The 14,161-nt window shown below is 39.5% G+C and overlaps 1 protein-coding gene across 14 annotated transcripts in view; it reads left to right on the forward strand.

Annotated features, from left to right (window-relative positions):
- Stacl (Stac-like) overlaps nucleotides 1-14,161 on the forward strand; it is a 129,377-nt gene that overhangs the window by 94,720 nt on the left and 20,496 nt on the right. For 10 of the 14 annotated variants that reach the window (XR_010732745.1, XM_066289611.1, XM_066289610.1 and 7 more), the window contains 3 exons: nucleotides 6,394-6,558; nucleotides 7,655-7,762; nucleotides 11,280-11,525. Coding sequence is in view for 13 of the 14 variants with exons in the window: in XM_066289611.1 (XP_066145708.1) it covers nucleotides 6,394-6,558; nucleotides 7,655-7,762; nucleotides 11,280-11,525 (519 nt within the window). In the remaining variant the exon portion in view is untranslated. The remainder of the gene's footprint in view (nucleotides 1-6,393; nucleotides 6,559-7,654; nucleotides 7,763-11,279; nucleotides 11,526-14,161) is intronic. The other 4 variants (XM_066289615.1, XM_066289619.1, XM_066289618.1 and 1 more) reach the window with 3 other exon arrangements.

A 14,161-nucleotide genomic window follows, 5' to 3' on the forward strand; every position in this document is an offset into this window, starting at 1 on the left:
AATACTCTTCCAAGCTCCTTGAAGTGCCTGAAATAAATCATGTAAGTTGGAATATGTATTATTCCGAATTTTATTATCCACATATTCCGACAAATTGTCCATGGGATTGAGATCGGGAGATAGCGACGGCCAAGCAAGGACTTCTATCCTTTCCTCTCTAAACCATTCAGAAACAAGTTTCGATTTATGTTTGGGGTCATTATCTCGTGGTGGAAAATGCTTCTCAGTGGCACGGTTTCTTCAAGATATGGTCGTAAGTGATTCCTGAGGATATCTCGGTACGTGCACCGATCCACGCGACCTTTTATTTTGTGAAGCGGACCCATACCAAAACCAGAGAAACAACCCCGAACCATAATCGAACCTCCTCCATGTTTTACGGTTGGTAAAACAACCTTTTTTGCAACCTCGCGCCTTTGGGTCGTCTGACGTATGATGGGCCATCGCTTTTGAATCAGTTAAATTTGGACTCATCGCTGAAATCTACCAATTTCCACTGTTCAGATGTCCAGTGTTGGTGATCCTGCGCATGCTGAAGTTGGGCTTTCACGTTCTTCGTAGAGAGCGATGGTTTTTTCGCTGGTCGCCCACCAAACAATCCATTTTCCACTAATCTTGTTGTTATGGTCTTGGAACTGATACGAGCTAGGCCCGTTTCCTCTAAATGTGATTTTATATGAGCGAATGATAGAAATGTATTTTTTGACACATTCGAATTATCCATTTATCAGTTCTTTTTGTAGTTTTCCTGAATTTTTTACAGCTGCTTCACTTCCTGTTTTTCTGAATTTGTAAATAGTTCGAGATACAATTGACTTGGGCACACCCAAACCCTCGCTTTGCCGCTCGCCACTTTTACACCGCCCAATGATAATTTTCCCGATCTCCAATGAGATCGTTTCACCTCGACCCATAATGGAAATCGTCGATTTAATTTAGAATATAAAACGTCTTTAAACGCACAAGTCTGTTAATCAAGCGAAATTTTAAAATTCCAAGAGTTGCCGTATTTTTGTCCGGTATTGAAAAAACATGTTTTGATAGTTTCTTGTAGGAATTGTTGATGTTCCATTTGAATGCATTTTAAACATCAACGGCCGTGGAAGATAAATAATATAAAAACGTATATTGGGTGTTAGCCGAATAGATACATTTTATTTAAAATTTTTAAAATTTGCTATAATTATGACTATTAATGTGACTTCTCTCCCCGGCGAGACATTTTCAGTTAAACGACTTCGTGCACTTTCGATCTTAATGAAAATGCGAAAAAAAATTGTTTATTTCAATCGAAAATTATAGATGAAATTTTTCCCCACCGCACGTTTCAACGTGTTTACCAATGGAGCTTATTACTGCCGGAGGGTGTTCTCAGGAACAAATGATATCAGGCATGAGCGATGAACTCATTATTCACGCTCGATCACGTTTGTTGTATTGCGGGGATTAATAGGTTTCATTCTGCGGGTACAAACAGATTTACAGTTGCCAGATGTACGGGGTGTCCAGTTCTAGGGCTTAGAAAAACTTAAAGGAAAATCGTCGATATGGACTTTTTGCACGATGCCTTTTTGATGAATATTTCAGAGCATAAAAACTCGTAAAAATACTGAAGTTTTGGGCGCCGATGAAACAGTTAAGTCGATTTTTTTTTACGCCGGCCAGGGGCGGGCGGCGTCTCCTCTCAGCTACCCCGAAACGGGCAATAAAAAACATGATTTTTTCGCGTCCAACAGTCCCCTTACGAATAATTTCAGGTCTGTAAATCGGAAACCGTGAGATCGTTCCCAATTTGCAGAATTGAGAAAATTTATTCGGCACCCTTTACAATTCAAACAAGGGACGTTTTGTACGAAGCAAGTGGAGCTGAATCGTTGTATTTTTTTTTTTGAGCTCCAGGCCCAACACTAATTAAAAAAAAAAAAAAAAAAAAAAAAAAAAAAAAAAAAAAAAAAAATGCATGAAGTCCTTTTTTTTAATTTTACTAAATTTCAATAAACAATATAGACAATTTTATCTAAAAAAGTCAAAATTTCCTCGCCACAACGTCGGAACCGTTTATTCAACATTCGCGATTTTATTTTACTTTTAATCTTTTTATTTGTGTGAAAAATTATTCCGCCGTATAGACTCTTAATGGCGACATGAAAAAGTATGAATAGAAGATTTAAACTTTATGAAAAAAATCTAAAGCGCCGCTTTAATCCTGTTTCCGTATAACAATTTTTTTCAGTGAAATTGCCAGAGTGCAGTATATCGCAGATTAAGCGGTTATGAAATTTTAACTTTAATAAATCCCGCTGCAAAAAAAGGGGTAACAGCCTTAATTACGCTACATGCCCTTCGGGTATACAAAAACCATGCCAGCTTGCTAATTATTATGTCAAAGGGTGCAATTAACCCCCCTCTGTACAACTGATTGAAACGTGCAGTTAACGAAGTTAAATTTCATTAGTGCTTGGCTTATATAGCGCTTAACGTATAAAATAATGCATAAGAATTGCATAATGCATGAAATAATGCATAATAAATTGTTTAAGGCGTAACGTAATACATGAGATGTGCATAACGCGCAACGTAATGCATAAGATTTGCGTGGCGCATAACTTAATGCATAAGAATTGGATGGAGAGTTGATTACCTCCGAACCTTCCATGGCGTCCATTATGCATTTGCCATGCTCCGTTCAAACAATAACGAACACAACCAGAGCGTCGGCTTCGATGTTATGCGTTGTATGAATTTCGAAAAATTGATCAAATTTGGATTTTGGAAATAAATCATCAAATAATATTTTATGATGGAAATCCGTATCTGAGTGAGTGACTGAATCAGTGGAGTTAGAAATTTACGCGTACGTTCCTAATAATTCGATATTTGCCGAATATGTAATCACATTCGTGTTAGATCATGTATATATATATATATATTATATATAGGGTGCGCCAGTTTATAGTAGCAGGACTTCATCAGTCAATAGGAGACCTTTTCTTAAAGTGAAAGCGTTATATAAATATATATTTATACAGCATTTTGACACATGACATATGAAAGCGGCTCAGTTTTTGAGATACAGGATGGCAAACTTGGCTTTTTTTCTTTTTTTTTTTTAATAATTCGCGCAGATATTAAGATGCAACCGTGCAATCTGATATTTTGGGATTTTTCGCAGTGCCGAATTTATATCTTTTAAAATTTTCGTCAAATTTACAGGGGGCGCCACACGCAATATACCAGTCAACGTCCAAATTATGATTACTTTTTCGCGCGTCCTCGTAGCAACTTTTTTTTTTTATCAAAGTGGATCCCCCGTTCGTTTTTTCCTAAAAAAGGTACTCTTGTTATAAATTGTCAAAAGTCACTGTGTACGAGATATTTTGAATTTGGTCGCTAGCGGTACGACCTACTTCCACAAGGGAGTTGTGATTTGATAATAAATAGTCTATTTCGCCAATTTTTATATGTTTAACAAATGTTTAAATATGTTTTTAAGTCGTTTGTCAATGTCATTAATATCATGACTATTACATTTTACGTTATTTACTTATTACATTATCGGTGTTAGTGCAACTCCCCTGTGGAAGCAGATACGGGGGTAACGCCGAAAGTTTAGGTGAAACACGAAAAACGCATCATTAAAATTGCACTTAAACAAATGTTAGGCAATTTATTCTAGTAAACAATTATTTAACGATAAATAACACAAAACTGACAATAATTGCTGGAAACGTTTTTAACTTCAATACAGGCATTCGGCTCGTTTTAACATCGATTGCTGGCACGTGAAATATTTCCGTCGTATATCTCATCTGATTACATGAATCTCGTATCTATTTGATTAATTCTTCTTCGGCGTTGACCGGAGTTCAACAAATGAAGGACATTACACGCCCCCCAAGGGAAAAATTCCAACGGGCTGAAATCCGGCGGCCCGGGTGGCCATGCCTGTGCGTGATGCAGGAAAAATTTTAAAGTTTTCAAAAAGTCAGTGGCGCACAGATGGAAATAATTGCTGGATACAACACTGTCAAATATTAATGAAATCTGCCAAAGGGTTGTTAAGATTTTTACGAAAAAACTTTCTTTTATTTTTTTTTTGAGAAAAGTTTGACACGCTGTATCTTGGAAACGAAGCATTACCGGACCGGATATGGCGCGTACAGTTCGGGACGGATGTTTCATATGGAACGAGCGCAACTGTAACTCAGACGTTTATGAACTGATTTTAAGGACCTAAAAACCGAATAAAACGATATTGGTGAGACTGCTAAGTAACGTCAAAGTTGATTTTTTCTTTACTCAACTTCTGCCTCAGGTGTCAGCTTTAGAATTTTTTACCAAAACACCGTATGTTTTTACATTTCTTGATAGAAAATATTTTTTTGAGTTTAATGTATGTGTAACGAGTTGATGTAAATAATTTTTAATTGAAAAATTTTATATTTTCGAGAATCCTAACACATTGAATGTCGCAAAAAGGATTTTCGGGGATTTATTGGTCCTTAAGTTGTAAAGCGCAACATTAAGAGCCGACATTAAGACGAAGGGCAGGCTGACAGGGTCATCTTAAGACAAAGCACCGTCGAACGAGGTTGCTACCACCAGGGACACAATCGAGAGGTCCTGTGTGCGAGCTTTTCTCGGGAAACAGGGACTAGCAGGAACTTAACCCTTTGGATTTGAAGGACTCGCGAGATCCGGAAAAGTCGAGACCAAAAAGGGACAGGCAGATGGGATTTGGAAGGGACGAGAAGCGATCGTTTGGTAGCGAATTCGTTGGTTTTGCCCTTTCTATTTTTTCGCCATTAAAAGAAAACAAACACCTCATATCGTCATGGAAAATCTCCCTAATGATGGTCCGACATGCGCACAAATAGCATCTTCTAACTATACCACGGATAGTAATTTATAATAACAATTTATAATAGCGATTTTCGGGCGAACATTTACAATCTCTTGTCTTAAAATATCGACTTTTTCTGGGTAGCATAAACGTTATCTTGAAAGCAGCGTCATGGCCAAACATCCAGCGGAGAAAGGTCCGGCCGGCGAGCGGGCGGTTTTATCTCGTCCCTTCTTGCCAGCTCCTGATGGGCCCCACTTGTCCATGGCGCCAGGCGTCTTTGAACCGGACGATACAACAAGAAAGGTGGGATGAAATGCAGACGACCACGGAACAACAGACGTGGCCCCACGACGATTCATAACTCACGCTGTTCAAATTTTTCTCAGATAAAATTTATTTTAAAATTAACTTGTCATACATCGTGAAATAAAAAAAATCTGTCAAAAAATATAAAAAATACGGAGTTTTATTTAAAATTCTGAAGTTGACGCCTGAAGCAGGAGTTGAATTTAAAAAAAAATCAACTTTGACGTTATTGAGTAGTCTGAACGGTGTTATTTTATTTAGTTCCTAGTTCATCAAAATTCGTTAATAAATAACTGAGTTCTGGCTTCGCCCGTTTTTCATGAGTCAGCCTGTGTAAGCTTTCGGTCTTAAAATCGGCTCGAAAATCACCCCCTGAAGTGTGGCCACCTACTGAAATAACACCTGGTATGTTCGCAGTGTCCCCAACCGCAGGAGCATAAACTGCGTTCACTAATTGTCGAATATTTGTAACTAGCGAGAAAAGAATGTGAATAATGAAGATGTCGATCAACTTCGAAACGTCTGCGATTCGACGGTTTTCAGGAATTCATTTGTTCCCCTCGCGCTAAGGACCACACCTCAAGAACCATAATAGAAAAACATGTTATATATGGGAAATGGGGTTCAAGCTGGGTATTTTGAACAAAAAAAAATCTTTCAGCTCCATTTTGAGCGCACCAATGGTCACGTTCGACAAAGCTAACAGTTTTGTGCGACCGTAGCGTAGCTGCACATAAAAAGAAGAAATTACGTGAGCTCCCATTTATATCTGTTTAAAGGTCAGTCAGAAGTATCCCTAACAGTTGCACAACAGTTGAGCACCGAGCGGGGCCGTCGTAAAGCAAAGTTCTCCGCTTTTGCTTTGCATGGACAAACATCGAGAACTTTTCAGTTGCGATCGCAGTCGCATCTGATTCTCATGGCTCTCAGCTGTTCCATCGGGCACGAAATGGAAAAAATTAGTTATTTATAAGGAATTATGGTTGCGGGAAAATTTAGGTGGGACCTTTTCGCAGTGCGCGATGGGCCCAGAGAATTTTTCGTCCCCTCGAGGAGACAGAGAACCACCAATTGAGTCGTCATTGTTAAAGACCCGACGCAGGTTCTTCCGCTCGTACGGTCCTCCCCTCGAAATTCGCAAAGTTCCGCAACAAGATTCTGACCCAAATTTCGACCTTCGCTAGACGAATTATAAAACTTTTCCCTCCACTGAATATTTAATGAATGTTCCGTCGTTTTAGGTCACACACGGCAGGGCATGAAATGCAGGATATGCAAAATGAATGTCCATCATGAGTGTCAGAAGGAGGCGCAGAAGTGCCAGACGAAGGCGAAACTTCTTCGGAGGCAAAAATCTACTTCCGAAATCGAGACGAGAGTGCCGGATATAAGCGCCGACGATGAAAGTAAGCAGTTCATGTCTAGATTTTATTGTCTCGCCATAAAACTAGTTTACGTTCGTGAATTTTACGGAGAACAAACGTCGAATTTCACTTCAGGAACCCCTAAAATGTGCGATTGATGATCCTGTGTTCCGCGACCCTTGAAACCCTATATCCCTCCATATAAAAATATATTAAATCGCCCTTGGATTTCCTCGCACTTCTTCGGTGTCACAGGGCTCACGCGTATTTATTCGGCAAATCGAAACCCCCCGTTTGCTCCTATTCGTGAGTGCGTATTCCCGATTAATTTAAACTCGACTTTACCGCTTATTTAACCGCACGAGGTGATTTTTTAGCTCGCCGACGAAGCAGATTCGAATGGAAGCCCGGGAAAGTTCAAGAGAAAAACTTCATGTAGACATACGTCCCATTTAAATTATTTAAGGATTTAAACGACTTCAGAGTTTTCCCCACAGTACCTGTTTAGTACTAATTATTTCGAGTTCAGTTTCGTGGGCCCCGCGACCTCCCGACTTAAATCCTTTGGATTTCTATTTTCAGAGTCGTGCGAGACAAGTTGTGTACCGAGAGACAATTAACGCACGAGAGCAGTTATTAGATAGAGTCCAGCTGGCTGCTTCTGATATAAGAAATTGTCCGGATACGTTGCCTCGGATGAAAAATTGATTACTTCGTCGTTCCGAAGCACTCATTCCCGCAAAATGGGGACATTTTGCTATAATATTTTATTTTTAACTTTCTCATCTGTGCCATATTTAGCGATAAATAAGTAACCTGCAGGGAACTTTGAAGCCCTCCAAATCCTTAAACAATTTAAATCGGGCGTATGTCCGTGTGACATTTTTTTTCTCAAAGTGACCACACCTTTCGTCTGCTTCAATTTGTCGGCGAGCTAAAAAATCACCCTGTATGAGCCCATCGAAAACGTTCGCCCCTCTCTAGCTAATCAGGGCTATTTTCCAATGTCCAAACCAGACACACAAGCCACAAGGTGTGCGTAATTGTTTACGTCCTCCTTCATCCCCTTAGGGACGTTTTCTCAAGCAAATAAACCGATCTTAATTATCTAGATGAACAAATCTTGTGTCCAATTTAGGTTTAGCCGATGGTGGAATGCCGACCATAAATCGGAGGGTGTCAGTTAAGCAGTCGTCTTCGATTGATTTTAATGTTCTTCACGTGACCAACGACCCCGTTCCTTTAGGTAAATTTTGCTTCGTGTGACGAACTAACACACTGATCCTAAAAATAAAAAATGTGCAGACTAACTACAGGGTGATCATTTAAAAAACCATCAATCAACGCAGTACGTTTACGGCTCACCGCTTATTGCGAGCTCGTACTTAATGGTCGCTCGTATAAATTAACGCTCAACTATTAAGGGTTGAGGGCTAAATTATCAATTTGCTGTTAACTGTAACGTCAAGACAGTTTCCATGGAAACTAAGGATCTGGCCGTAATGGCTATTTTTCCCCTGGCATCAATTTAAACGTTTTTATAGAAATTAGCCCGTCGTTTTAATTAACATATTAATTATTTCTGCCCTAAGACGTTTTAGTCCAATATACAGAGTCTTTCGAACCTCGCGCCCGACGCCTTTCTGGATAAACCGCAAGTGAAATTCGACGTTTTATTATCGGGTCTGAAGGGTGATGTCCTAAGGTCTAGTTTTTGATGGGAACGATTGATATGCGACTTTCGAAACTGGCCGATGTGACGTCACTAGACTGCTGGACAGACGTTTGTTATTCATTTTAGTCGGTGTTTTTCGAACGTTAACCTGGAGAAGAGGCCTTTTAGGCAAAAATTGGTCGGAAAAACTAGCTCTCTCAGGACACCAGGAAAAAAGTCATTCGTAACGTCACATCCGCCATTTTGAAAAGTCGTCTATCATTCTTTTCCATCAAAAACTAAACCTAGGGGGATGCAACTTCTGACCCAATAATAAAATTTTGAACATTACTTGCGGTTTTTTCAAAGAAATTAACAACTTCACTAGCTGTACTACTTGGCACAAGTCGGATCCAACGACATTAATAGGAATTTCTGGTCTTACGTGAGAACTTTTACCTGGACAAGTTCGGCCAGACGACCGTGCAGGACACTCCCGACCCATTAGTTACCTTCCAGCCATAACGAGATTACGCTCTCCTGCTATACATTTTCATTATTCTCCATCTGAAACCGGTAGAATGTCGAAAGGGCATTAAGTTGGTCTCGAACCCGGCCGGGTTTGCCTTTCTTGAAATTGTTCAGATAACCGAAATGACCATTCAGATTCCTTTAAATTATTATTATTTTTTTGTTATCCAAATTATTTATTGTTTTTATTACCCGAATGTCGTAAAAATTCATTATCGTCCGTAGATCTGCGGATTTGAAATATCTCTAAGTGACCCGGAGAAATTTACCTTCGACTATTAGGGACTGTTGGAAAGGTCTAAAATTTTCCTTCAGAGTCACCTCACGTCGCTCAGAAATCAGCTATTCTCTGCAGGTATTTCCCTCCACGAGGTTGAGAAATTTGCACGACGAAAAGAAAATCTCAAAAATAAAACAAAATACGAAAAATACAGGGGAGTTGAGGATTAAACATTTGTTCAATAATACGTTTTGTTAATGCTGAGATTCGGTGTTCGACCAATGGCGTGTTCAGGTTGGCTTCATTTCATAGACGTGTTCAACGTCTCGTGCTTTCTTTTCGACCGGGAAAAGGCCTTCTCAGAAGGCCGGAAGAAGAGGTTGATTCCTTGTTTTCCTAAAATCGAGGAAAATTTTCATCTTTCGTGGCTTCGACCTCCACGCTCTCTTCCACGTAAAGAGGAACACCCTCCTCTTGACCGGTATTGGTCAGCGTGGTTTCATTTGCCACAGCATTTCTTTGTTTTTGTTATTCTTATTTGATCCTCTTCGTATTTTTTTACGGGAAAGCTCACCCCGTTTCCACGGAAAAAAACACTTTCTTCTTGTCTTCTGTCTTGTTTCACAAAGAATTTTAAGTCCCTTCTGACGGTGAAAAAAGTTGATTAATGCATTTTTTCTCTTTTTCAAAATATTCTAAAAAAGCTCGTATTTTGTGCATTTGGCACTCACGTTCGGTCTTCCATTAAAGGAAAGGATCACGTTTTTCCTTTGGCCGATTTTTGAGGAAGTCATTCTATTTTATGCTTAAATTTCAAGCCTTTTTTAACGGAAAAAGGATGCTTACAGCATACCTATACATAGAGGAGCTGAAGTTCCGCACGATTTCGTTAAAGACGTTTTTTCTCATGTATCATCGTTTAAAAGGTGTGAGCAGAGACGTACTGGGAATAATTGCAAAAATCCATCCCGAAATATCCGACTAGCGTTGGCTTATTCCTATATCTCGTACTGTGCAACGGTACCCAAATGACACTTTCGGACAAGTCTGAATTAGCATCGACGGGCCCGTGCGCTGACCAGAGAGTTCTCCCGACTTAACTCCCATGGACTTTTTCTTGTGGGGATTTCTTAAAAGTAAAGTTTATTAAATTCCTTCAAGAAATTTAAAGCCCTTAAAGGGAAAATAGGAAATGTTTGCAACGAGTCGAAGGAATATTAAGAAACGCTCCTAAAACTGAAGTCAGGTGAAGACTTCAAATGGCCCTTGCAGAACGGGAAAATCATTTTGAAAATATTTTAAATTAAAAATTGTATTTATTTTGCTTCGTTTTATTATTTAGTTTTACAAAAACTAATTTATTGTTATTTATTTAGTGCTCGTTGCAAAGTTAAATGTTTGCTAAAATTCTCAAGACTTGTTTACTTGTGACTTTCAAACGACAACGCATGAGAAGAAAATTCTTTCACAAAAGTCGTGTGGGAAAATATTATCGACATAGTTTCGTCAGGATTCGTGTTAGTTTCTGGAAAAAGTATCGTCGATGACGTCACAACTCCTTACTTAGACATTTTGCAAGCGAACTTCCTCAGGTGGAACTGGGAGGCATCCAACCCCATCGAGGGCCCGTAGTTTAAATTTTTCCATGTAATTTTCCGCGTTAGTGAAACAGGTATCGGGGCGTCGAATTTAAGACACCCTGTACATTAAGAAGGGTCGATGCGGCGATTCCTAATTAAGGGGAAAACAAGGAAGACGGAGCTTCGTCATTTCGTACTTCCGGCTGCCTGTTTTTCGATGGTTATTTTTGAATTTTGGCCTTCAAATTTGTACGATAGACCACTGTGCCAAAATCCCTTGTTAATGTCCATATGTAAACTGCCGATCTACCGTCTAGACGTGTTGTTTCTCTGTTGTTCATCAAAGCAAGAATTGGATAACAACCGAATATTTCGGCTTAAAGTCACGTTAATGTATTGATTAAAGGGCGCTTTTCCTATTTCCAAAATTGTACGGGAAATTTATTCTAATTATTCTCTTTACTACTTTGGGACTCCCATTTAAGTATGTGGAAGTTGTTACCCGATATAAATGTGTAGCATAATAGCTATCATGTTCCACGCAATCCCCATCCAGTGCACTGGAATGGTATTCAATTAATTTATGTTGGCTCAATGCAATCGCGTTGTACCGTTTCAATTTATGCATTAAAGCTATCAATTCGTCAACGAAAATCTACCAGGATAATAATTTTAATACACAAATGTCCAATATCTATATCTCGAAAATCAATTAGGCAAAAGGTGGCGTGATCGAACTACTTAACTTGAATTCCGGATGTTTTGTTTTAAACCAAAGAGCCCCGGGCCGTGGAAGTCGACCAGATATACCAGGTCCTGAAACAAGCAACCGAAATTTCCAATTCAAAACCTCGAGTAAACGTCACTGAGATTTCGGGCGACCGGTCCAACCCTGGTAGCTCCAGCGGGTCGGGACAGAGCCTCAATAAGGGTTCGCGACCGGCACTGACGCCCCAACTTTCCAGGGCCGTGGTGGGGTCTAATTTGGCCGTTGTGAACCCCGCCCCGTGTTCCACCAGCTCAGGTTTGTTGGAGATCCACTAATTTAGAGCGAATAAATTATCCGTATTTTGCGTCTTGTTGATGGGTCGAGGGAGTGATAACAGAACTCTGGAACTTGATTGATTTTGATTAAAACTAGTGCTTCAAGTAAGTCTGGTCCGAGTAAATCGGAGGAAAAATCCTCATTATTCTTACTGTCTGCTTATTCCCTCGAGCAGAGGTATTTGCAATTCAATGCCCGATGCTTAAAAAGATGAAATTTCCTGAGGAAGCTGCAGCCTGCTGCTGAATGTCAATTTCTTTGAAAGCCTTTTAATTTAATCAGTATTTTTAGAGGTAAAATTCACCTACAATAACGAAGAAATATAATGACTTTCCCTTAAGAAATAAAGGGAACGCCTAAAAGGGAATCAGGTTTCAAATTGCTGTGTATCCGACCCCGCAAAGACCCTTAGTTAGTATTGCATGCTCTAATTTAACTCCCTAATAATTTAACTCCCTTTCCGAGATCCGTGTATATGCTTTTTACTGAACCCCAATTTTCTTCGGGGAATTACGGTGATTTCCAATTTCTTGCAATAAAAGTACCCCTCTCCCCTTTCCCTTCGCATAATCTGGGGGCTGCATACTTTATTGCCGACACTAATTGGCTGCACATAGCCACGTGCCTGGCTTGTATAAGGAACTGTGGATGAGGAATTAGCACACAAGATATAGTGCATTAAAACTATCGAAAAGCATGATTTATAATGGTTTTTGTACACTTCGAAGCTAGAAAAGTGGAAATTCCTAACGAAACATCTGCGAATTGCGTTGATTTTTTGTTGGCCTAAATGTCTTAGTCCTTGACGCACACGGAGGACCGAAACTTCCGCATAAATTCGTTGAAAATTCGATGAATTATGTATTTTTCACGAAATCTTGGAACATGTCAAACATTGTCCCTAGTTGTTCGCCGTGTCACGTATACAGGGTCACCCACGTATTAGATAAATGTACTTTTTCGTTATTTTCTTATGAATCATCACGTACTTCATGACGTTTCTGAGTTCTCTGAGCAATTTCGAACATATTTCATGCAACACACCAACGGTTACATTTAACAATGTTTGTGCAACAGGCTAGTAGGGTGGCCCGTTAGATCGCCCGATCTCACCCCCTTGGACTTTTTCTCGTGCGGTCATCTGATTCGCGGGGTGTATTTGAATAAGCCCAACAATACGGAAGAGTTAGGAAATGAAATTACTCAAGGTTCCGAATCGCGGCTTGTTACTGTTAGGAAGTCAGCAGTGTCGTGCTGACTTCCTGACTGTGTCAGTTGAATGCTTAGATTAAAGTAACATTGTCATTTTCTAAGTATTAATGGTTCCACCATTATTTCAATTTTTTGTGTTTTTTTTCCACACTTGCCGAATTTAGACATGGGCGTCTTACACGAAACGTGTTCAGAATCTCTCAGAGAACTCAGAAGAATCGTGACGTACGTAGGGGTCTATAAGAAAAAAATTAAAAAGCAGTTTTATCTACTACACGGGTGGCCCCGTGTACGTACCTATCACGTCGAAAAATGAACAATTAGAAGCAATATTTAACGTGTTTCGGCATGTTCGTGAAACATGTTTCCTCCGAACTTTAACGAATAAATGCGAGTCTTTCGGTCCTCTATGTAAAAATGAATAACCAGAATGCGTTTTTTTCTATTATGTAATTTATGTTGTGTACAGTTCCTAAGCATAAATTAACTCTCCAAATCTACGCAAATGTACATACAATCATAAATACTTTGGCATCTTTGCCTGTAATTACAATTCTAATTACGTCCGATATACCCTTAAACTTATTACCTGCAAGCACAATTACTAGACAATTGATGGGGGGGAAAATTCCTCTTTCCCCTATCGCCTGGGAGTCCTGGCATAGATCCAGCGTACCAATTTAAATATGGACCTCCGTCGGGACATTTAGGTGCTTACGGAAAATGTGTAAATATGTAAAAACACGTCGATTTTATTTTCAACGGGGCATTCATTACGTCGGTTTTCTATTAAGTTTGCACGCACCCTCCAACGGGGGTGGAAACAACCCCTAAAAACTTGAACGAGGAGGTGGGTTGACTTATATCTCATTTGAAAGGTCTTTCAATTACCTTTCCAAACGCATGCTGTTTTTTTCCATTGAGAGGTTTTAGGAAAATCACCTCCAACCCGTAAACGAGCTTAGGTGTCAACTGTGTTGTAGAAGAAATGTCTTAATGTTTTAATTGTTTCGGGTACTGTCCATTTTTTTCTCAACGATAATAAGGTCCCTTGTCGAACTCCACTTTAATATTCGCTAAAACTTCTATTCGAATTTCCCTACAAGCGGCAGTTTTTCCTCTTCAATCCTATAAAATCTTGATGCTGGACGTTGTAAACAAGAGATTTAAGGTGCCTCCGGGGTAAGAAAATCCGGGGTATTAAATTGGGCCGTCGCGGCGGCCACTCACCTACTTCTCTTCGACCATTCCATTTGCCAGAAAGCCCATCGTGTAACCACTGGTTAACGGGAAGAAAATAGTGCGGTAAAGCTCTATCTTATTAAAAACGAAGATGATCTGCCTGTAAAACGTTAATGCCGGCCTTTAACGCACGATATAAAATTGACAATAATAAATAATAA

The sequence above is a fragment of the Euwallacea fornicatus genome, chromosome 13, assembly GCF_040115645.1.
Source record: "Euwallacea fornicatus isolate EFF26 chromosome 13, ASM4011564v1, whole genome shotgun sequence".
Classification (NCBI taxonomy): Eukaryota; Metazoa; Arthropoda; class Insecta; order Coleoptera; family Curculionidae; genus Euwallacea; species Euwallacea fornicatus.